Source organism: Solanum lycopersicum, chromosome 8 (genome assembly GCF_036512215.1).
Source record: "Solanum lycopersicum chromosome 8, SLM_r2.1".
Classification (NCBI taxonomy): Eukaryota; Viridiplantae; Streptophyta; class Magnoliopsida; order Solanales; family Solanaceae; genus Solanum; species Solanum lycopersicum.
The window spans coordinates 56544525-56570658 of NC_090807.1; the positions used below are offsets into that span (position 1 = coordinate 56544525).

At 37.9% G+C, this 26134-nt stretch overlaps 2 protein-coding genes and 1 long non-coding RNA gene across 4 annotated transcripts; 2 read left to right on the top strand and 1 right to left on the bottom strand.

Moving 5' to 3' along the window:
* Nucleotides 1-6621: 6621 nt before the first annotated feature.
* LOC138338056 (uncharacterized) lies at nucleotides 6622-7056 on the bottom strand. The gene has a single exon (XM_069288523.1). It carries the CDS (start codon nucleotides 7054-7056, stop codon nucleotides 6622-6624), a length of 435 nt encoding a protein of 144 aa, XP_069144624.1.
* Nucleotides 7057-11025: 3969 nt separating this feature from the next.
* On the top strand, nucleotides 11026-14673 carry LOC138338057 (uncharacterized). Its single transcript, XM_069288524.1, has 7 exons — nucleotides 11026-11824; nucleotides 11912-12675; nucleotides 12768-12821; nucleotides 13014-13089; nucleotides 13237-13337; nucleotides 13861-13962; nucleotides 14518-14673. Exons 1-7 carry the CDS (start codon nucleotides 11026-11028, stop codon nucleotides 14671-14673), a joined length of 2052 nt encoding a protein of 683 aa, XP_069144625.1.
* Nucleotides 14674-17946: 3273 nt separating this feature from the next.
* Nucleotides 17947-18767, top strand: LOC112942016 (uncharacterized). Of its 2 annotated transcripts, none has more exons than XR_011211114.1 (2): nucleotides 17947-18120; nucleotides 18482-18767. It is a non-coding gene; the product is annotated as an uncharacterized lncRNA (long non-coding RNA). The 2 variants fall into 2 exon arrangements; XR_003247848.2 differs by having other exon boundaries at nucleotides 18497-18767.
* The last annotated feature ends 7367 nt before the right edge of the window (nucleotides 18768-26134 follow it).

Sequence of the window (26134 nt, forward strand, 5' to 3'; positions counted from 1 at the left end):
GAACCGACACGTAGATTTAGGGGATCAGGTGTCATGAACCGACACGTAGATTTAGGGGATCGGAGTGTCACGTTCTGATACATAGTAGTAGGGGATCGGAGTGTCACGTACCGACACAAGAGGATTAATGAATATGAGGGAGCGGAGTGTCACGTACCGACACAAGAGAAATAAAGATAATGAATCTTGAAAGATGTTAATATACTCAATCTAATGAACATAATTCCCAAATGAGTATGGTATTGAGGCTTGAGTCCTCATGTGTGAACTTGATGGTAATTGTTAATGATATAGTACTTGCTATTGCTACATGTTGAGTATCATAGTTGATTTTATGATATTACTTGGTATATATTGATTTCTATTTTGAGTTGGCCGATGATATCTACTCAGTACCCGTGTTTTGTACTGACCCCTACTTTTATGTTTTCTTCTTGTTTATTTATGGAGTGCAGCAAACGTGCCGACATCTTCGACTCAACAGTAACTCTAGTCAGTCTTCATTACTCCGGATATCAGGGTGAGCTAATGCTTCTAGCTTGGACTGGATCTTCCTCTTCATGTCTTGATGCCTTGAAGTTCCGGTATGGACTAGCTTTTGTGTATTTTTAGCTTCTTAGAAACTCTTAGATTTAGTAGTTTGAAGTAGATGTTCTTGTGATGATGACTTCCAGATTTTGGGAAATAATAGTTATTGAATTGGTTTTTATTAATGAGTTTAAGTCTTCCGCATTAATTTATGTTGATATTACATTGAAATGTTAAGGTTTAGATTGGTTGGTTCGCTCACATAGGAGGGTAAATGTGGGTGCCAGTCGCGGCTCGGTTTTGGGTCGTGACATATTATGATATGTTTGTACAACTTACTTTTTGATATGTGTGTGGTGTACAGAGATGAGCAATTGTGGACAATAATGTGAAAAACTTTAAGGCTCACTGTATAGTATAGTTTTAGCTAAAAGCATTTACTAATAGAAAATTATCTTATATTCATTGCAAAATTAGAGATCTTATTTTAAAGGATTAGTATTTGATAGTTTGTGTAGAAATAATAGAAAATTATCAAGATCTAGTGGGGAGGGAGTTGGGGGTGAAAGAGCATAGAAAATTATTTTCCTAAAAAAATTCCTCACTCACCAACCAAATACTAGAAATTGTTTTCCGAAAAATGTTTTCCACTCACTAACCAAACATAAGAAAACAAGTTAGAAATCAACTTGTTTTTCTAGAAAACATTTTCTAGGAAAACATTTTCCTTCATACCAAACACACGCTTAATTTTGATATTATCTTCAAGCTAATTTTTTTATTAGCACTGATTGGAGCTTTTTGCTTCTTCTGGATTTTGGCTCTGAAATAGTGTAGTTGTAGCGCTTATTACTTTCAAAAAAATTTCTTTCTGTGTTGTATCTTTATGCGATTTAAGTTACTTATTGGATTTCAATGTGAAATGGTATACTTGTAGCGTGATTCAATGTACTTATTTTTGGATTTGGATATGAAATAGTATATACCTTATATTGCTCATAAGTTCAAAATTCAGTGATTTTCTATTGTGTTTTTCAGTGATTCAAATCAGTTTTTGGATTGAATGTGAAATGGTGTACTTGTAGTGCCAATAAGTTAAAAATATAGCATTTTATTATTGTGTTTTTCAATTATTTTTTGGATTTTAATGTGAAATGGTGTACTTGTAGAGTTCATAAGATAGCCTTTTCCTGTTGTATTTTTTGTGATTCAAGCTATAGTTTGGACTTGGTTGTAAGATGGAGATTGCATAAGTTTGAAAATATGATTTTTAATTTAAACAGTGTTAACTTTACCAATCTTGGTTGGTTTTCTCATGGCGAGCAGCAGCATTACTGCATTTTAAAAAATATGAATATGTGAGCAATGTCTTTGATCAATTTCTATGTTAAATTTCAGCTTTTGGGTATAAATTTTCACTTGATATAAATCTTTATTTGTGATGCAATTTAACAAGTCCATATCGGTGCAGGTGGACGTTAGCAACACTAAGTTGATATCTCTTTGTTAATATTGTAGCTCTCTCCATTAGCTCTTAATTTCACTGGTATTTGAAGATTTCTTCTCTGTAGCTGTCAAATTTACAATTCCACCATTGATACAAACTCCATTGGAGTATAATATGAACATATCTTTTTGAGTATGAAAACTTAACTATCCATTATTAAAGATGAAAGTCTTTATATACAAAACTAAACTAATGCAGAAACACAAATGCAGAAACTAACTAATACTTCCACTAGTTGGTTATGTAACTAACTAACAGATTATACAACCAATATAACTAGCTACGCTGACTCAGCAGCAGTTTGTTATAATTTAAATATCATTTATCTTAACATCCCCCCTCAAGTTGGAAGTGTACTTCTTACATCCAACTTGTTGAGAATAGCTGAATGTTTAATCCCTGTTAATGCTTTGGTTAATACGTCTGCAATCTGATCTGAAGTGGTGACATGATGTAGAGTCATGAGTCCATCATGTAGCTTGTTCCTTATGAAGTGACGATCTACTTAAATATGTTTGGTTCGCTCGTGGAATACTGGATTCGTGGCAATATGAAGAGCTGACTGGCTGTCACAAAATACTGCATAAGGTGTGGAAGTTGACACTGCAAGTTCTTCAAAAAGTCTATTCAACCACACCAATTCACCAACAACCTTTCTCAAAGCCTTGTATTCTATTTCAGCTGAAGATAATGACACAACTTCTTGTTTCTTGGATTTCTAGCTAATTGGAGTGTTCCCCAGCAATACAATATACCTTGTAACTGATCTTCTAGAATCTGGACATGCTGCCTAGTCAGAGTCACAAAAGGCTCTTACTGTGCAGTCATGCCTGTTGGACATAAAAATCCTAAGTGTGGGATCTTTTTTTATGTATCTGAGCAGATGAAATGCTGCATGTAAGTGAGGTTCTCTAGGGTCTTGTAGGAACTGGCTTAAGTGTTATACTGCATAAGATATATCCAACCTTGTGTTAGTGAGAAAATTTAGTTTCCCCACCAATTTTCTGTAAAATGTAGGATCTGATAAAACAGGTCCTTCCTTAGCCTTTAACTTCACTGTTGGATCAAGAGGAGAAGAAGAACTTAGGCAATGCAAGCAATCAAACTCTTTCAAAAGATCTAATGCAAATTTCCTCTGTGAAATTAGAACTCCATCCTGTTTGTATAAAACCTCAAGGCCTAAAAAATAATGCAACCTTCCTAAATCTTTGATTTTGAATTTATCATACAGGAATCTCTTGAGTGAATCTATTTCTGCAGAATCTGTGCCTGTGAGGATAACAACATCCACATATACTGCTACAAATACAACTAAATTATTGGACTTCTTGTAGAATAAGGAGTAATCATTAACTGAATGACTGTAACCCTAGAATATAAAGCAGCAGCCAATTTTTCATACCAATGCCTGCTTGCTTGTTTAAGGCCATAAAGAGATTTATTCAGCTTGCAAACTAGACCTGGTGTATCAATCATCAAACCAGGAGGTACTTCCATGTAGACCTCCTCATGTAAGTCTCCATGAAGGAAGGCATTATTGACATCTAGTTGAGAGATATCCCAACCTCTTTTTACTGCAATGGCAATCAAGGATCTGACTATTGTCATCTTTACTACTGGTGAGAAAGTTTCCACATAATCAATTCTTGCCTTTTGAGTATAACCTTTGACAACTAACCGTGCTTTAAATCTCTCAATGCTTCCGTCTGCCTTATGTTTTACCTTGTACACCCACTTGCAGCCTATAGGTTTCTTACCCACAGGCAGTGGTAATAAATCCCAAGTGTGATTTGCATGTAATGCCTCAAATTCTTGAGTCATGGTTGCTTGCCAAACAGGATCAATAACTGCTTCTTCATAGGTCAGTGGCTCACTATCATGGCATACATTTTGTAACAAAATTTGACTATCAGGATAAAGAACATCAGAGGTGATATGATGTTTGTTGGTAAACAAGGCATATAAAGACAGTGAAGGAATGTGTTGTTTACATATATTGGTTAGGCAGTGATAATCATTTAGATATGCAGGTGCTTTATGAGTTCTGCTCGATTTTCTAGTTGGTATGTTAGATTGAATTCTGGGATCATCAACATCAGATTGTAGGGTAGTATGAGGTGGTGATCTAGTCTCTGTAACACTTACACCTTCATTATTATTAAAATAAGGCACACACACACACACACACACATATATATATATATATGTTTGTCATCATAACCAAGATCATGATTAAGGAAACCAGAAGGAACAACATGTGATGGTTTAGAAGTGGAATTAAAAAACACACCTTTTGGTGAAGATACAAATGGAAAGATAGTTTCATTAAATACCACTTCTCTAGAAACACAGATTTTCCTAGTGGCTAGGCTTAGCACTTTGTAACCTTTTGTTCCAAATGGATATCCTACAAAGATGTGAGGTGTTGTTCTAGGTTCAAATTTATCCCTATGAACTATTGGTGTTGTGGGAAAACAAAGGCATCCAAAGCTTTTCAATGATGAATATTGAGGTTTTCTTTTGTAAAGGATTTCAAATGGACATTTCCCATGTAATTGATTAGAAGGTAATCTGTTTATTATATGAGTGGCTGTTAAGATAAATTCTCCCCAGTATTTATGAGGCAAATGAGATTGAAACATCAAGGCTCTAGCTGTCTCTAAGAGATATTTGTATTTCCTTTCGACTATACCATTTTGTTGTGGTGTATATGGACAAGATCTTTGGTGAAGGATGCCTTTGGATTGAAAATATAAAGTGGTCTTATTATTTATAAACTTTAAACCATTGTCTGATCTGATGGTCTTTAATGATGTGTTAAATTGGTTTTCAATCATAGAAATGAAAGCTTGAATCACTTGAAAGACATTACTCTTACTACTCAAAAGATGTGTCCATGTGGATCTACTATAATCATCCACCATGGTAAGAAAATACTTGTGATTATCATGTGTGATAGTGTGATAGGGTCCCCAAAGATCCACATGAAGAATCCCAAAGATCCACATGAAGAATCTCAAATAGTTTGGTGGATTGTGTTGTGCTTTTAGGAAAAGGTAATTTGGTTTGCCTAGCCATAGGACAAATTGGACCAAAAAATGGTTGTTTGGATTTAAAAATTGTAGGTATTGAACTTATAAATCTCATCTTTGAAAAAGGTACATGGCCAAGCCTGTTATGCCACAATAAATCTTCATCTTTAGGAAGCAAGACTGAATTCGATACAATTTGTTTATTATCATTGCTTGAAAGTGAGTCAGTTACAGAAGAATGTAACATACATGAATGACAAGCAAATGTACAAACTTCTGTCACAGAATTTGAAAAGGAAAAACATGAGGTATTAGCATCTTTAGCCCTGCTATGCATCAAACACTTCGAGCACAAGAAATATAAACCATCTACCAATCTCCTGAGGCCTCTTCATTGAAGGGGCCTGCAATAGACAAGCAGTGTCATTGAATGTTACAATACCTTTCAAAGGAACAGTAAGAGAGTGTATGGAAATGAGATTGAATTTGAAAGAAGACACATACAAAACTTTGTATAGTATGATTCTAGGTGTAAGTGTTACATCTCCTAGCTCAGTCACTTTTACTTTGTACCCATTTGGTAGGCTTATCAAGATGGGATATGGTAAAGATCTAATGTTTGTTAGGTAGGATTTATGGAAAGTCATATGGTTCGATGCCCCTGAATCTAAGATCCATAAGTCAACTTTGATTCAAAATGTTTATATGAAGATTTACCATAATCAATAGAAGAAGTACAAACTATATTACCTGCAAAGTTTACAGATTCATTCCCCATATCAGGACTATCTTCAATCGCTCCATCATTGTTCACCTGGAAATGATGCATCATTTTCATAACATTGTGATATTGTTCCTTTGACAGAGTCACGTTGTAATCTGCATCCTTCTTCATTTGATCACTCTTTTCATTAAGCATTGAGTCAGCAGATATGCCATGAACATTTGTTGCAACTCGCTTATAGTTGAAATTAGGATTAAAGTTGTACGCCTGTGTGTTCCTATTGAAATTGGGATTCTTGGTAGGCTGAGATGTTGGATTCTTCTTGTTGTGCTCATTTTGAGTATTTTGGGGGTATACATGGAGCTTATAACAAGTCTTTATTGTGTGTCTTGCTCTTTTGCAGAAATCACAGAACAACTGGGATTTATCCACATAATTCCCTGCATGTTGGCGTCCTGTGCTACTGGCCGATCCACGATTAAAATTTTTAGATCCTGAAGAACTAGCATTAAGAGAAACAGAGTCCATATTCATCACATTATGTGGTTTGAATTCTCGTTGCTTTTCTTCTTGAATTAGGATCGAAAAAGCTTGAGCCATTGAAGGCAATGGATTCAACATAAGAATACTTCCTTTTACAGCAGTATATACTTCATTTAAGCCCATGAGAAACTGTATTAAACGACGATCCTGCTCAGCTTTGTACACATTTTCGTTTGCCCCACACGAACAAACACAAACGCAGTGATTTTTGTTACAAAGATTGTTAAGTTCTTCCCATAGTCTTTTCATTTTTGTATAATATGCAGTAATATCAAGAGTACCTTGAGTCAGATTATTAATATCCTTTGAATTTGATACAGCTTTGCCCCGTTCGTCTGATCATATCGATCTTCAAGTTCCTTCCAAAGTTCCATCGAGTTATTGACATATTCTACACTATCAGAAATCTCCTTGGACAGAGAATTGAGAATCCACGATGAAACCACGTCATCGCAACGTTCCCAGTGCCGAATATGAGCTGAATTGACTCCAGGTTTCTTACAATCGCCATTAACGAAACCTAGCTTGTTCTTCGCTGATAAAGCACGGAGTACACTTCGTCGCCATGAACCATATCCTCCTCCATTAAAAAGGATTGGAACAAGTGCCGCGCCAGGATTATCCAAAGGATGTAAGTATAACGGATTTCTTGAATCAATCAAACTGGATACACTTGCTGTGACATTTGTAGCAGTAGTTGATACCGATTCATCAATCACCATGATAAACGAAAAATCACGAATCCAGAATATCCCAAATACTCAAATCAGAGTAAGAAGAAGAAGAAGAAAATAGAGACGAACTTCGAAGATGAAATTCTATCGTCGAATCTCAACCAAGCTCTGATACCATGTCAAATTTACAATTCCACCATTGATACAAACTCCATTGGAGTATAATATGAACATATCTTTTTGATTATAAAAACTTAACTATCCATTATTGAAGATGAAAGTCTTTATATACAAAACTGAACTAATGCAGAAACACAAATGTAGAAACTAACTAATACTTCCACTAGTTGGTTATGTAACAAACTATAAGATTATACAACCAATATAACTAACTAAGCTGACTCAGTAGCAGTTTGTTATAATTTAAATATCATTTATCTTAACAGTAGCTTAATAAAAGAAGTTTAAAATTTGTAGAATATGATACGATGTATCACTTTGGGATGCAGTCACATGCCATAAACTTTTATACAATGTGTCGAAATCATAGTTTGGTTGGTAATAACTTTACATGAACTTTTGGACATATATACAACCAAAAACTTAAAATTTGCTTTTGTTACTTGTATTTGCAATCAGTATGTACATACTATTATCCTTATAAAATCACTTCTTTTCATTGGTTTTATGCGACTGGCAATTTCAAGGTTGGTTGAAAACAAAGATTTTACATTGTCCGTTGAATCTTTCATATTCATTATGACTGTTATGCCGACTGAGATCTCTAATAAGCTATATTCTCATAACTATTTTCTGAAATATAATTGTCCCAAGATTGTAACGACCCACTAGGTCGTTTTGAGAATTAGGACTAGTTTGACTCCTTTTGAAAATTTAAAGGGGTATTTTTAAACTATTCGAAACTAGGAATATTTTAGTTGATAAAAATTTTAGTGAAGAATTAATATAGTTAATAGTTAGTGGGTCATATCCATAATTCATTTAATACCTTTTTACTTGACCCATTAATTGATTTAGGTTAGTGGGGTTAGTTTATTTATTTTACTTAATTAACATTAGAAGGGCAGAAAACAAAAGAGGTAGAAACTGATTTTTGGGCAGCGTAGATTACATAACAAAGAGGAACGATTATAAGATATAACTTTAGTAAAATTATAAGATTGAATTGAATGGATGTTAGTTATTAAGAATTCTTAATGATTGCCATATATAGGAATATTTTAAAGTTGAAATTTATATATAGTCGTAGTTGAAGGATTTGAAGAGAAAAAAAAGGGGTCGTTGGTCTATAATTTCCTCCTAGTCATTATTATTAGTATATTTTTTTTTTGTATTAAAATAGTGGGGAGGGGAATGGAATCTCAAGCCAATCATTGGAAAATCATGCTAATGATTGGCAATTAAGAGAAGAAGCCTTGGGAAAAAAAAGGGAATTGGCGTTGCAGGCAGAATTGAGTTTTACGAAGAAAAAAAAAAGGTCACGTTGGAGCAGTGGTTCGTCTTGTTTTTAAATTAGAGGGGGTTTGATTCTTATTTTATACATATATGAAATTAAGATATTAATTTGATATATTGAGATAGGTAATTAATTATTTGGTGTATATTATATAATTTAACATTGAATTCAAGGGTATTGGGAGATGTAAAGTTAAGTTCTTGGCTTGAAATTTAGCAAGTATGAATAATTTGGAACACTAATATATATCAAGATTTGGAGTTTGGTTGAAAATATGAGTGAGTTTTAGCCTCTATGATAGACATATAATAATTTGAATGTCTACAAAAATTGCTTACTTATGAATATTGCAAAATTGGTAGATTAGGAACGTTCCGAAACCTTGCGAAAAGGAAAGGAAAAATCTTAAAAGATTCGTGGCACAAGTTCGGCATCTAAGGTATGTTAAGACTTTTTAGACTTGTTGAAGGACGTTTTCCTAATTAAAGATTAAAAATGAAAATAGACAAAGGGGGTATGGGCGAAAGATGGGGGTCTCGTATCAATGGTGTGACGGGCATTGGTACGAGTACTGGTGTTATAAAATGGAAATCTACTAGTATGAAATGTGGATTGTAATTTCAGAATTTGCCAAAGCATATGGGTATTAGTTGATATATTATTAACTTGAAATTTTGGTGTGATTGTGTTTTCTTTATTACACCCGTATAATTGTGATAATTGAGGTGGTTATGTATTATGTTGATATTGATTGAGTGAGATGCATCATTATCCCCTTATATTGAAATAATATTGTATACATGCATTGACATGAGATTGCGTATGGTGAGATGTTAAGATTGTAATTTGGGCACGTGGAGACTGTCTGTGCGGAAATTATTTGATATTATGATGGTGCATTGATATCGTCCGCACAGTCACGTGGAGATCGTCCGTATCGGTATATGGACCTCGCGAGTCCCCCATGGGTCATGAACTCTCAATGTATTTCCGCGGAGTATCATGTATATATGGTTGAGTGAGTATTGGGTATTCTGAGACATATCATTACATGGTATCATATTGCATTGCATTTCATCCCATCATTCATTCTTGATGATTATAGGTTTCGTTTGGTGTTTGGAAAATACTTAGTGTTGATTTCCTTTATTAATGAAACTTAAATAGTAAGTGTAATATATATATATACATACTTGTATAATCTAAGAATTTATTTTCTTATATAACTTCCGTCACTACTTCTTCGTTGTCGGTCAATGAGACATACTGGGTACACGTGGTTTTGTACTCATACTACACTTGTTGCACTCTTTGTGGTGCAGATTCAATTCCGAGTAGGAGCACATCTCGTGGAGCAAATTGAGTCCGAGTTTGGAGTTCTTGGAGTTGTGGTGAGCTGCTTGGATTTCTTCGAGTTGTGGTGAGCAAATTTAGTTTCAGACTTGCATCGAATTTTAGAAGCTCTTGTACTTAAGATATCAATTCTTAGGGTGATATGTTTTAGCTTGCGCATTTCGTACTTACAAGGAACTCAGTGTTGGAGATTCTTGCTAAGTGTTAGTCTTTTACTCATTTGTTGGTTTAGTTGGGTTAATATGTTGGGTTGGCTTACCTATTGGTTGGGAACATAAGTTCCATCACGACTTGCAAATTTGGGTCGTGACAAATTTGGTATCAGAGCCCTAGGTTCATCGGTCTCAAGAGTACAAGAGCAATGTCTAGTAGAGTCTTGCGGATCGGTATGAAGACGTCCATACTTATCTTCGAGAGGCTATAGGACATTTAGGAAATATTCTGTTCTTTTATTCATTATCGTGCACACTTGGCCTTATAGAAATTCTAATCTTGATATCTCATTCTCTCTCATATGGCGAGGAATCGTACATCGGCAAGTGGTGGTCAGGATCCTATTCGTGCGCCTGTTTCTAGGAACATTATCCGAGGTAGAGGTGGGGGACGAGCTCGAGGTCGGGGTAGGGGCCGTGTTGCAGCACCTGTGGATGGTCAAGTACCAGTAGCTACCCAGGGTCGTGATAGGATCGTACCTCTAGATGCAGAGGTTATTCATGGGGATGTGAAAGATCGTGTCGAGGGGGATGGGCCAGCTCAGGCTCCACCCAGTACTATTGTCCCCCCCAGTGCTTCAAGATACCTTGGCTCGTATGTTAGGAATCCTAGAGGGGATGGCCCAGGCAGGAGCTTTGCCTGTCACTTTTAATGGCTCACAGACCCGTGTTGGAGGTCAAACTCCAGATTTGATAGTTGCTCCAGATTCTGAGACTCCCAGGACTCAGCCAGCTGCCGCTGTAGCTCCTCGTTTGGATAGTATGGAGTTTCCAGATATGACATCACATTTGGTGAACAGGCCTTCTATGACTATTGATGAGCAAAAGATGTTTGGGAGGTTTAGACTAATGAATCCTCCTACTTATACTGGTGACTTAGCTGAGGATGCATATGAATTTATAGTTAGTTGTCATGAGAGGTTGCATAATCTTGGATTAGTGGAGTCTCATGGAGTTGACTACACAACGTTTCAGATGACTGGCTCTGCTAAGCAGTGGTGGAGGGATTATATTAGTAGTAGGCCAGCTGGATCCCATCCTCTATCCTGGACTCAGTTTACTCAAGTATTTCTATCCAAATTTGTTCCACGCAGTGAGAGGGAGCGCAAGAGGGCCGAGTTTGAGGGTTTGCAGCAAAATGGTATGTCAGTTGCAGAGTATGAGGGTAAATTTCATGCCTTGGCTAGGCATGCTTCGATGATACTTCCCACTGAGGCTGAGAGGGTGAGAAGGTTTGTTAAAGGGCTGATTATTCCGATCCACCTAGGAGTTTCTCAAGTTGCTGCTTCAGGTGTTCCATTCCAGAAAGTGGTAGATGCTGCTAAGGAGTTGGAGATGATTCGGCGTGAGGGATTTGAGCAGCGAGAGGGCAAGAGGACTCGTTATTCAGGTTATTATGGTGGTGCTCCGCCCAGGAGTCGGGGTTACTTGGGCAGAGGTTATCACCCTCAGTCCAGCAAACCCATTCATGTTGCTATACCAGCGTCTGAGGCTGGTTACGCTGGGCATAACTCTTCGAGCTTGGTGCATACTTCGCAGGGTTCATCTTCTAGACCTGTAGTTCGTGGAGGGCATTCTGGTCATTCAGGTTCCTCTCATCAGCCTGCGTCTCGTAGGGGCTGTTTTGAGTGTGGTGATATGGGACACTTTGTGAGAGACTGCCCTAGGACCAGACGTGGTGGATTACCTCAGGGTTCTCAGGCTTCGACTTCCAGGGCTGCACAACCTCCAGCTAGGGGTGGTGCACAGAATGGTAGAGGTGGTTCTCTTTCAGGTAGAGGTGGTTCTCCTTCTGGTTGAGGTGGTGGTCGTGGAGGTTCACAATCTGATGGAGGTCATTCTCACTGCTATGCTTTTCCAGGTAGGCCAGAGGCTGAGGCTTCAGATGCTGTTATAACAGGTATTATTCCGGTTTGTCATCGATCAGCTACTGTATTATTCGATCCAGGCTCTACTTATTCTTATGTGTCCACATATTTTTCTCCTAGTTTAGATATATTATGTGAGTCTCTTAATTTGTCGATACGTGTCTCTACTCCTGTCGGGGATTCTGTGGTTGTAGATCGGGTGTATCGATTATGTACTGTTACCTTGATGGGGTATGAAACTCATGCAGATTTAAAGGTCTTAGATATGATAGATTTTGATGTGATTCTCGGTATATATTGGTTATCTTCTTACCACGCAATTTTAAATTGTCATGCCAAGACCATTACTTTAGCTATGCCTGTAATTCCTATAGTAGAATGGAGGGGTTCACTTAGTCACCCTTCTAAGGGTGTAATATCATTCCTTAAGGCTCGTCAGTTGGTACAGAGAGGATGTTTGGCTTACTTGGCCCACATTCGAGATACTAGTATTGAGACTCCTATGCTTGAGTCTATTCCAGTAGTGAGTGAATTTTCAGAAGTATTTCCGATCGATTTTCCAGGTCTTCCACCAGATCGTGATATTGATTTTTGTATTGATGTGGAGCCAGGCACTCAGCCTATTTCCATTCCTCCTTATCGTATGGCACCGACTGAATTGAATGAGTTGAAGGAGCAGTTACAGGATTTGTTGAGCAAAGGTTTTATTCCTTGGGGTGCTCCAGTGTTATTTGTGAAGAAAAAGATGGATCTATGCGTATGTGTATTGACTATCGGTAGTTGAACAAGGTAACCATCAGAAATAAGTATCCGATACCTCGTATTGATGATTTATTTGATCAGTTACAGGGTGCTTCAGTTTTCTCCAAAATTGACTTGAGATCTGGCTATCATCAGCTGAAGGTTAGGGCGAAGGATATCCCTAAGATCGCTTTTCGAACACGTTATGGTCACTACAAGTTTTTAGTGATGTCTTTCGGATTGACTAATGCCCCAGCAGCTTTTATGGACTTGATGAATGGAGTGTTCAGACCGTATAAAGATTCCTTTCTTATTGTCTTCATAGATGATATATTGATATAATTACGCACTAAGGAGGAATACGAGCAGCATTTGAGGATTGTTCTTGGGATTCTAAAGGAGAAGAAGCTTTATGCAAAGTTTTCAAAGTGTGAGTTTTGGCTTAGTTCGGTAGCATTCTTGGGACATGTAGTGTCCAAGGAGGGTATCATGGTGGATCCTAAGAAGATTGAGGCGGTTAGAGATTGGGTCAGACCTACTTCAGTTACTGAGATTCGGAGTTTCTTGGGCCTTGCAGGTTATTATCGACGATTTTTTGAGGGTTTCTCGTCCATTGCATCTCCATTAACTAGATTGACACAGAAGGAGGTGACTTTTCAGTGGTCTGACGAATATGAGGTTAGTTTCCAAAAGCTCAAGACTTTATTGACTACTGCTCCGATTTTGACCCTACCCGTGGAGGGAGAGGGTTTTGTCGTATATTGTGATGCTTCTCGGGTTGGTCGTGGTTGTGTGTTGATGCAGAAGGGAAGGGTGATAGCTTATGCTTCGAGGCAGTTAAAAGTTCATGAGAAGAACTACCCTATTCATGATTTAGAGTTGGCGGCTGTGGTGTTTGCATTAAAGATTTAGAGGCATTATCTTTATGGTGTGCATTGTGAGGTGTTCACGGATCATCGTAGTCTCCAGTATATATTCAATCAGAGGGATCTAAATTTGAGGTAGAGGAGATGGTTGGAGTTGCTCAAAGACTACGATATGACTATTCTTTATCACCCAGGCAAAGCAAATGTTGTAGCAGATGCCTTGAGTCAGAAGGCGGTAAGTATGGGTAGCCTAGCCATGTTACAGGTTGGCGAGCGTCCCTTATCTAGGGATGTCCAATCCCTGGCCAATAGCTTTGTGAGACTTGATATTTCAGAATCTGGTGGTGTTGGCTTATATGGAGGCTAGGTCATCCTTGTTGGAGAAGATTCGAGCTCAACAGTTTGATGATGGTGATTTATGTAAGATTAAGGACAAGGTTTTAAAAGGAGAAGCCAAGGCTGCAATTCTTGATAGTGAGGGAGTTTTGAGGATTAAGGGTCGTATGTGTGTTCCTCGTACAGGTGATTTGACTAGATTGATCATGGAGAAGGCTCATAGTTCGAGGTACGCTATTCATTCGGGGGCTACTAAGATGTATCGTGACTTGAAGCAACACTATTGGTCATGTCGTATGAAGAGGGACATAGTAGATTTTGTATCTCGATATTTGAATTGTCAGCAAGTGAAGTATGAACACCAAAAGCCTGGAGGTATGACTCAGAGGATGCCCATACCTGAGTGGAAGTGGGAGCGCATTGCTATGGACTTTGTGGTAGGGTTGCCATGTACCTTGGGTAAGTTTGATGCTATATGGGTCATCGTAGATTGACTGACTAAGTCTGCACACTTTGTCCCAGTTCAGACTACCTATAACTCAGAGAAGTTAGCCAAGATCTATATTCAAGAGATAGTTCGTTTGCATGGGGTTCCTATATCTACTATTTCAGATCGTGGCACCCAATTTACATCTCATTTCTGGCGGTCTATGTAGAAAGAGTTGGGCACTCGGGTGGATCTTAGTACAGCCTTTCACCCTCAGACTGATGGTCAATCTGAGCGGACTATTCAGGTTCTTGAGGATATGTTGCGGGCGTGTGTTATTGACTTTGGTGGTCAGTGGGACCAGTTCTTGCCTCTAGCGCAATAATAGTTATCACTCGAGCATTGAGATGGCACCATTTGAGGCTCTGTATGGCAGGAGATGTCGATCTCCAATTGGCTGGTTTGATGCATTTGAGGTTAGACCATGGGGTACAGATTTGTTGAGGGAGTCCTTGGACAAGGTCAAGTTGATCCAAGATAGACTTCTCATGGCTCAGAGTAGGCAAAAGAGTTATGCAGATCAAAAGATTCGTGATTTAGAGTTTATGGTTGGAGAGAGGGTTTTATTGAAGGTTTCACCCATGAAGGGTGTGATGAGGTTTGGAAAGAAGGGAAAGTTGAGCCCAAGGTATATTGGTCCTTTCAAGATTATTGAGCGTATTGGTGAGGTGGCGTATCAGTTGGCTTTGCCACCTGGTTTGTCTGGTGTTCATCCTGTATTTCATATTTCCATGCTTAAGAAGTATCATCTGGGTGGTGATCATGTGATTCAATGGGATTCAGTGTTACTTGATCAGAATTTGACTTTTGAGGAAGAGCCGATCACCATTTTGAATAGGCAAATTCGGAAGCTAAGGTCCAAGGAGATTGCTTCAATAAAGGTTCAGTGGAAGCATCGTCCAGTGAAGGAGGCTACATGGGAGACAGAGTCAGACATGAGGAGTAAATATCCTCATCTTTTTAAGCATTCAGGTTAGCTCTTTTCTTTTCCCGTTCGAGGACGAACTTTTGTTTAAGTGGTAGGTGATGTAACGACCCGCTAGGTCGTTTTGAGAACTAGGACTAGTTTGACTCCTTTTGAAAATTTAAAGGGTATTTTTAAACTATTCGAAACTAAGAATATTTTAGTTGATAAAAATTTTAGTGAAGAATTAATATAGTTAATAGTTAGTGGGTCATATCCATAATTCATTTAATACCTTTTTACTTGACCCATTAATTGATTTAGGTTAGTGGGGTTAGTTTATTTATTTTACTTAGTTAACATTAGAAGGGCAGAAAACAAAAGAGGTAGAAACTGATTTTTGGGCAGCGTAGATTACATAACAAAGAGGAACGAAATAAAATATTGAAGGTAAAAGTTCCTTAACCGATCTATATTCTGCATAAGCATGCATTAGTGGTAAAAATTGTTGGCGTGAAGAATCTGTTGATATCGTATTGTTTGTTGTAACTTGTTATTAGAAGAGATATAACTTTAGTAAAATTATTAGATTGAATTGAATGGATGTTAGTTATTAAGAATTCTTAATGATTGCCATATATAGGAATATTTTAAAGTTGAAATTTATATATAGTCGTAGTTGCAGGATTTGGAAAAAAAAGGGGTCGTTGGTCTATAATTTCCTCGTAGTCATTATTATTAGTATATTTTTTTTGGTATTAAAATAGTGGGGATGGGAATGGAATCTCAAGTCAATCATTGGGCAATCATGCCAATGATTGGCAATTAAGAGAAGAAGCCTTGGGGGAAAAAAAGAGGGAATTGGCGTTGCAGGCAGAATTGAGTTTTAGGAAGAAAAAAAAAGGGTCACGTTGGAGCAGTGGTTCGTCTTGTTTTTAAATTAGAGGGGGGTTGATTCTTATTTTATACATACATAAAATTAAGATATTAATTTGATATATTGAGATAGGTAATTAATTATTTGGTGTATATGATATAATTTAACATTGAATTCAAGGGTATTGGGAGATGTAAAGTTAAGTTCTTGGCTTGAAATTTAGTAAGTACGAAAAATTTGGCATACTAATATATATCAAGATTTGGAGTTTGGTTGAAAATATGAGTGAGTTTTAGCGTCTATGATAGACATATAATAATTTGAATGTCTACAAAAATTGGTTACTTACGAATATTGCAAAATTGGTAGATTAGGAACGTTCCGAAACCTTGCGAAAAGGAAAGGAAAAATCTTAAAAGATTCGTGGCACAAGTTCGGCATCTAAGGTATGTTAAGACTTTTTAGACTTGTTGAAGGACGTTTTCCTAATTAAAGATTAAAAATGAAAATAGACAAAGGGGGTATGGGCGAAAGATGGGGGTCTCGTATCAATGGTGTGACGGACATTGGTACGAGTACTGGTGTTATAAAACGGAAAGTTACTAGTATGGAATGTGGATTGTAATTTGAGAATTTGCCAAAGCATATGGGCATTAGCTAATATATTATTAACTTGAAATTTTGGTGTGATTGTGTTTTCTTTATTACACCCGTATAATTGTGATAATTGAGGTGGTTATGTATCATGTTGATATTGATTGAGTGAGATGCATCATTATCCCCTTATATTGAAATAATATTGTATACATGCATTGACATGAGATTGAGTATGGTGAGATGTTAAGATTGTAATTTGGGCACGTGGAGACCGTCCGTGCGGAAATTATTTGTTATTATGATGGTGCGTTGAGATCGTCCGCACAGACACGTGGAGATCGTCTGTGTAGGTATATGGAACTCGTGAGTCCCCCATGGGTCATGAACTCTCGATGTATTTCCGAGGAGTATCATGTATATATGGTTGAGTGAGTACTGGGTATTCTGAGAAATATCATTACATGGTATCATATTGCATTGCATTTCATCCCATCATTCATTCTTGATGATTATAGGTTTCGTTTGGTGTTTGGAAAATACTTAGTGTTGATTTCCTTTATTGATGAAACTTAAATAGTAAGTGTAATATATATATATATATATATATACATACATACTTGTATAATCTAAGAATTTATTTTCTTATATAACTCCCGTCACTACTTCTTCGTTGTCGGTCAATGAGACATACTGGGTACACGTGGTTTTGTACTCATACTACACTTGTTGCACTCTTTGTGGTGCAGATTCGATTCCGAGTAGGATCACATCTCGTGGAGCAAATTGAGTCCGAGCTTGGAGTTCTTGGAGTTGTGGTGAGCTGCTTGGCTGTTCCGTGGCCCACACCTCCCTCTATCTTTTATTCATTCTGTTATTAGTATTCCAGACAGGATATTCCTTATGTTAGATTTGTCATTTAGTTTCAGACTTGCATCGAATTTTAGAAGCTCTTGTACTTAAGACACCAATTCTTGGGGTGATATGTTTTAGCTTCCGCATTTCATACTTATAAGGAACTCAATGTTGGAGATTCTTGCTTAGTGTTAGTCTTTTACTCATTTGTTGGTTTAGTTGGGTTAATATGTTGGGTTGGCTTACCTATTGGTTGGGAACATAGGTGCCATCACGACTTGCAAATTTGGGTCGTGACAAAGATATTGTTTGACCCCTATTTTTATTACTCTATTATTTTGATAGAATTGATTTCTAAATCCATTTTTACTACAGAAAGAACCAATAACCAGATAAAGTGTAAGAGCTCCACCACACACATGAGAATGATAAAATAAGAAATATTATCACTGCCTTTGTTACTAAATGTGAATTGTTTGGAGTTTAACGCTGCATATCTAGCAACTGATAACTTATAGTGCAGAGTTTGGAGGCATGATCACGTAAGCAATTCTTTATTTGATTCTTGTATTTTCAAAATAATTAAAGTTGTTGGATTTTGATAACCTCTGCGTATGCTCTACCATCATCTTAAACTTGAACTGATTTCTCTTATTGTACATCAAAGAAGAAGAAAAGGATAATTTTTATTTAGTATTTGGCATACCACATGATAGCATACAACTTAACAAAAATACATTTCAATACTTGAAAAGAAATGTTAGTGTTCTACATTATAAAACAAGGACTAACTTAAGTTGTAGTCCAAGCTTAAGGATTGCCGTGCTCCTTTTCACCTATTATTTCTTATTTTAATTTGAATTACCAGTATGTTATAGGAGTTATCTAAGTGATTCTGCTTAGTTTTTTCTATTTTAGGGGCAGTTGTTAGCTAGCAGGAAAATAATTCTCAAGAATGCTGAAGGAAGAGTTAGACATTATTTTGCGACTCTCTTTTTGTGTATATTGAATGATGAGGTGTATGTACTATGATCCTCGTGAAGTATTATGTCTTGTCTACTTCATGTTATGGCTTTTGTTGATGAAAAAAATTTATATATGCATTTTGTTAAGTGGATAGTATATAGTCGCCACTATTATATACAGTTATTGTGGCAACTTTAATACTTTTCTGTGGCGACTTTGGTCACCACCAAATATCAGATTTCTTGTAGTGTCGAGAATCAATATCTCTGTGAAATGAATGACGAGTGTCTGAACCTACATCATGAAAGGATGTAGGAACATGTATCTGGGATACAAAATAAACCTCGCTCACCTCCCTCGCCTCTATCCCATTTCGCTCAACAGTCTTCTATGTATTGGGTATCTTAGATACGTGTGAATCACATCACATATATACAAATGCATGTATCTAATGTAAATCTAGTGTGGTTAACATGTATCTAAGTGCACTTTCCTTTAGTATATGGTAGGATGAACTTAAGTGATGGTAAGATGCGTAATATTTTAAAAGTACAGATAATAATAGCATAGTAGTGTAAAGTATATCTATTTATGTGATTTTTCCATTTTAATATGGAAGTAATAGATATAGGGTGGTCCTTTTCCTACAATCCTTTTTGTTAGTATAGATCATGTTAATCAAAAGAAGTAATGAGCATCTCACATTATAAGTGTTACCTTTGATCAATATGGTCCCAAATGTTATCAACTCGAAAACCTTTTCGCATGCATGCTATAGGAAGCTAAGTCATAGACATCGGGTGTGTTTTGGTAACTTTGAAAATGATTTTCGAAGGGAAATATATATTTCATCTGTCTCAATTTATGTGACACTTTTCTATTTTTGAGAGTCAAATAATATAAATTTGACCTGGAATATGCACACGAAATCTTCATTTTTCTTGAAATGAAAGTTATGTATTGGAAACTACGTAAAAATACTATAAGTCACCATAATTGACAATTCAAAATATTTAAAAGATATATGAAAAAATTACGGTCAAACATATACTTATTTAAATCTCAAAATGCAAAAATTACCACATAAATTGAAACGGAAAAAATATTTTTTAATTTCTAGAAAATAAATGGTTATCTTATATATTTTCTTTATGTTTAATATTTAATAAGTATGTAAAAATTGTTATCCTAAATGTATTTATCTTTATTAATCATGTAAATACATAGGTGTGGCTGGGGTGGGCCGAGGATGACAAGGGCTATGGTGAGAAGAAGACAAATACAGTGGAATGTAACTAATGAAAACAAAAGGTTGTTTTTTTATTTTTTTTTTAAAAAAAAAAATATTTTTCAAATTTTTTTGACGAATCAAACATTAAAAAATAATTGAAGTATTTTTCTTTCGTACCAATCACACCCTTCGCCACTGTTGGTTATATTTATATAGTAAAGGTGAGTGTATCAACTTGCATTTAAGTTCCACAATCCATTTTCATATATTGTAACGTGAAAGTAGTGGACCACACTTTTTTTTTTGAAAAAAAGAAAAGGAACTATGGAATGTGATCATCTACTAATATAAATCTTCATCAACTCAAGTGGTGAAAGAGCTCAATAAGATTGTGACATGTTGGTAAAACTAACATTTAGTTTAGTTTAAGTGTGTAAATAAAATATCGTGACAAACTGATATGCATTATATCTAATTAGGACTTAGGTAATTACTACCACAAATGTTATGTAAGTTTTTTGCGTTAGGTTATCACGCGATCATAGAAAATTGTTGTTATAAAATGTGAAATTTCATAATTTTTAGGTTATTTTAAGTAGTTGAGACTTTGTAGCTTGAGATGGATTGATCTTAAGGGGGTTTTTTCTATAAAGATTGGGTAAATAATTACTGATAAACCACTTGATTTATTTCTTAAACCGTTGAAAAATTGAAGTAGAAATTTGGAGGGTTAGAACTAAACTTTGGAGAGTGATTAATAAGAATTTGAGGATCGATTTGAAATCTAATCATAGAATTGAAATAGTGGGGATATGAATAACAGAGCTAATTTGGGATTTTGATCAGACAACTTAGGTGTGATTTTTGTTAATTTTGACCTAGATTATCACCTATTAAATTGTAGAAATTGATTCCTTTAACTTTGTTCAACATTCTTTGTAGTATAATTGACCCGATTGGATGCGCTTGAACATGAAAATTTGATTTTGAAAGGTTAAAATCTCACTTTAATCGAGGTAATTTAAGAGCTTAGCCTCAATATGAGAAACATTTTTCAAATTTATATTTCGTACACAACTTATAATGTGGGGATGGCGTAGACCGGGCATGATAAACATATATAAGACTAGCAAATAGATTGTAGCCTTATTCTTATAATTTGTATATGGCAAAAATAGACAAATATATTTCCAAACAATCATAAATGATATATAGATATCATGTATCATACTTTTGGAACATTATTATTTAACTTGAAAATATCTCCTGCGTTATTAAAGATGATTTTCTGTCATTCAATCATTGTTAGACCTTAATAACAGATAGTATTAAATAATAGTATTAAATAATATTAGTATTTACTGTGTACTAATCCAAGTCCTATTAGGATTAGTACTCCTTAATCCTAGTCCTATTAGGATTAGTACTCCTTCCTATATCTCCTATATATATCTCCCATGTATTCCCTTATTAGGTTAACACTTCAATACAATCAATATTCCTTCATGGTATCAAGAGCCAGAAAACCTAGATCTTCTTTTCTCTAGGTTTTTTTCTCTCTTTAGGGCACCGATCGTTTCCTCTCTTCTCTTGGGCGGCGGCAGCCATGACAACCGAGGTGGATCCTCTCGATTCACTTCCTTCTGGCGTTAAACTCCTTCTCAGGCATCTTCATGCCCTGATTCCCGAAAAATTATCAGACATAAATTACCCTACATGGAAAATCACCATTCTTACAGCCCTTGAGGCCAATTATCTTCTCAAATACGTCTATGGAAGCACAGAACCGCCGCCGGCAGTCATCACCGCCACGGACAAATCAGAAAAAACTAATTCGGCCCATGCCGCCTGGAAAGCCGTGGATGGCCAGATCCGATCATGTTTGATTGCGGTCATCTCTCCCACGGTTCAGAAACACGTCCGATCCTACACAACTGCTTCAGCCCTGTGGATGGCCCTCGCAACACGCTATGCATCAATTTTCCACTCTCATATTTTTCAATTGCATGATCGTCTCCACACAATTACCAAAGGCACGAAAACTATGGCGGAGTATTTAGACGAGGTCTCCTCCATCATCACAGCCCTCGACACCGTGAACGAAATCATTCCTGAAAAAGATCTCATCATGTGCGTCGTTCGGGGGCTCCCATCAGCTTACTCCTCCATTAAACAGGCAGTTCGCATCAGTCCAAGGCCGTTGACCTGGTTACTCTCTCCTCGTGGCTAAAAAGTGAAGAAATCAACGTGGATCTAGAGAGCAAACTTCTTCCGAGAAGCCGCTGTTATGGAGCCGGCCACCGCCCTCACCGCAAGCCAGAACTATCGTGGGGGGCGTGGCGGCGGCTGGCAGGGAGCCGCGGCGGCTACGGTAGAAATAGCGGAGTCCCAGGCGCGCCGGTCGGCAGGGCAGTCGTCCGTCGTACGACGGTCAGCAGCACGGCAGCAACAACAGCCTGCACTCCTTCGGTAGCGGCGGGCAGTCATCTTCCAGCGGCGGGCAGGGACGAGCGGGATCGTCCAACTTGTCAAATCTGTCAGAAAACAGGACACACCGCTGTTCGTTGCTGGTTTTGGTATGAGGAGAGCCGAAATAGTGATAACCGTGCCAATTATGCATCTCAAGCCGGCCCTTCCTCTGAATGGTTGTTGGATACTGGGGCCAACATGCACGTTACTTCTGATCTATCCAAGCTTAACGCTCCAAATCCATATCATGGCTCCAATGGTATTACTGTTGGCAACGGTGAGTCCCTTAATATTTCTCACACTGGCACGGGTACCATTAAAACCCCCACCGCTATCTTTCACCTAGGTAACCTTACCCACGTCCCTTCTATTAAAACCAATCTCCTTTCAGTTCACCAATTCACAAAAGACAATAATCGCTCACTCTTGTTCACCTCTAATAATTTTCAGATCCTAGATAATACTACCAAGAGAGTGATTTTTCAGGGCCCCTGTGAGCATGGTCTGTACGTTCTTCCTGGCACAAGTTCGTCTGCCCACCCAGTTTCAAAAAGCGTTCCTGTGGCTCTGGTGGCTCTTTCGGCTGATGGCCACAGTCTGTTGTGGCACAGTCGTTTGGGTCACCCGTCTACTCAAATAATAAATTCTTTAATGTCTCAATTAGGTTTTTCTTCCATTCATGTAAACAATTGTGACTCCTGTTCATTTGTTAAATCTCATAAATTACCTTTTACTTTATCTGAGAAGCGTACAACTGCACCTTTTCAACTTATTCATTCTGACCTATAGGGTCCTACTGTTGTTCCTTCATTTACTGGTTTCCGCTATTATATTTGTTTTGTGGATGATTTTACAAAATACACTTGGTTGTACCCACTAAAACACAAATCACAGGCATACACCACCTTTGTCACCTTTGAAAAAATGGTCAAAACACAATTTCATTCTCATGTTAAACTTTTTCGAAGTGACAATGGAAAGGAATATGTAAATAACATCTTTGGCCAGTTTTTGCAATCCCTGGGAATTATACATCAAACCTCCTGTCCATACACTCCCGAACAGAATGGGGTGGCTGAGCGTAAGCATCCCCATCTCATTGAAACAGTGGTTACTCTTCTACATCAATCTTATCTCCCTGTCTCCTTTTGGGTAGAAGCTCTAGCCACCGCAAACTACCTCATTAACAGAATGCCCAGTCACACCCTCTCCAACAAATCACCCTATCAACTCTTTTACCAAGAACTTCCCAATTATACCAACCTCCGCGTCTTTGGGTGTCTTGCCTACCCTTGGCTACGCCCTCATATTACTCACAAATTACAACCCCGATCCCGTCCTTGTATTTTTTTGGGCTATCATCCTACCTCCAAGGGTTATCGCTGTCTTGACCCACAAACTCTTAAAGTCTACATATCTCGTCATGTCAAATTTGTCGAAAATGAGTTTCCTTACGAGTCTATTTCCTCCTCCACAAATACATCATTCATTGGCGTCCTTCCTCTTTTTCCAACATACTCACAGGGTCCCTCACCACCTTCCTCCACACCTCTACCCACTACCCAACCACCCTTCATCACCCCTTCAATCGTCACCCACAATACACCCGCAACCACCACCCACACTCACAACCAACCCGAACTATCCCATACCCACAACATCTCCAGCCCGATCCGTTTTGGGTCCTTCCCGGCCACCCCCGAATCACCACCACCCGTGCCACCCCGCAATACTCATCCCATGTTAACCCGTGGCAAAGCCGATATCTTTAAACCCAAAACCTTTCAGGCTACCATACTACCAAATACACCCCTTCCCGATAGTGAACCAACAACCTACTCTGTTGCCTCAAAAAATGCTTATTGGCGTCATGCTATGGATGACGAGTTTAAGGCTTTGACTGATCAGAAAACTTGGGTACTTGTACCTAAGCCCCATGGGCGGCACCCAGTGGGCTGTAAATGGTGTACAAAATTAAACACAATGCAGATGGCAGTATTTCCAGGTACAAGGCTCGTTTGGTTGCTAAAGGCTACAATCAGGAGTATGGGCTTGATTACTCCGAGACATTCAGTCCTGTTATTCGGCAGGAAACCATTCGTCTGGTACTGTCACTCGCCGTGCGCAACAATTGGCTCATCAATCAGTTGGATGTTTCCAATGCTTTTCTTCATGGCATGCTTGATGAAACTATCTACATGACGCAACCACCGGGCTATGTTGATCCCTGCTTCCCTCAACATGTTTGCAAACTCTAGAAGTCTCTGTATGGGCTCAAGCAAGCCCCCCGTGCTTGGTACACACGTCTGAAAACGTTCCTCCAGGAACTCAGCTTCACGTGCTGCGTACACGACACGAGTCTGTTTACTCGACATTCAGCACACGATACAGTCATTCTTCTTGTCTATGTAGATGATATCATTATTACAAGCTCTACTGCAGCTCTCATTCAGGATGTCACTCGAGCTATGCATACTACCTTCAAAATGAAGAACCTTGGCCCGTTACATTATTTTCTAGGAATGGAGGTTTCTCGGACTGGCAGCGGCTTGTTTCTTCATAAGTCAAAATATGCTCGAGATCTGTTGCAGAAAGCTGGACTGGAAAAATGCACCAGTCAACCAACACTGATGGCTGTCTCTTCGTCTACGAACGGAGCCGACATCCCCTTTGCCGATATCACCCACTTCCGCAGCCTCATTGGGGCTCTACAGTATCTGGCCATTACCCGTCCTGACATCCAGTTTGTTGTCAACCGAGTTGCTCAGCGCATGCATCAACCAAGTGAACATGATTACCATTGTCTAAAACGCATTCTCAGGTACATTTTTGGCACTCTTGGTCGTGGTTTACTCATTCGACCCGGGGACTTGGAGCTTAGGGGTTTCTCAGATTCAGATTGGGCGAATGATAAAAATGACAGAAAATCTACATCGGGGTTTCTCATTTTTTTAGGGCCGAACCTGATCTCCCGGTGTACAAAAAAACAACCCAAGGTCTCTCGGTCCTCAACTGAAGCTGAATACCGAGCCCTTGCTCTTCTTGCTGCTGAGACCATGTGGGTCACATATATTCTTAGCGAACTCCGCGCCACTCACACTATTCCTGCTCTCTATTGTGACAACAAATCAACCATTTGTGTGGCCAAGAATTCCGTCCTACACACCAGAATGAAGCATGTTGATACCGATTGTCTCTTTGTTCGCGATGAAGTTCAGGCCGGCACCATGACTGTGCAGTATGTACCCACTGAAGAAAAACCGGCTGATATTCTCACCAAGCCTCTCCCGAGCCGACAACACGATTACCTCAGTTCCAAGCTTCCGTTCGCTTCCGCTCAGCTCAGCTTGAGGGGGGATAATAACAGATAGTATTAAATAAATAGTATTAAATAATATTAGTATTTACTGTGTACTAATCCAAGTCCTATTAGGATTAGTACTCCTTAATCCTAGTCCTATTAAGATTAGTACTCCTTCCTATATCTCCTATATATATCTCCCATGTATTTCCTTATTAGGTTAACACTTCAATACAATCAATATTCCATCAGACCTCCAACTAATAATTGTGAATCAGTGGGAAATTCACTTTAAGCCTGTAATCTATCGTCAAATATTTTGTTAAGTTAGTCTCCCAGTTAGCATTCAAATCAAGTTCACAATATATGAGTCAATAGGCCTCTTTATCAAAGAAGAAGTAGGAAGAAAATTAAACAAGAATAAGCAGTAAAATCTAGTAAACTTATAATTGTCAAAGAACAAAGATTTCTTTAGACATATAAAAAGTAACTTTTCCAAGTTCACATTGACTAAAACACTAACATATATAGTAGGCGTGCTTTGTGCATGCTGCTAGTATTTCCACTCTTATACCTTCCCACTAAGTAT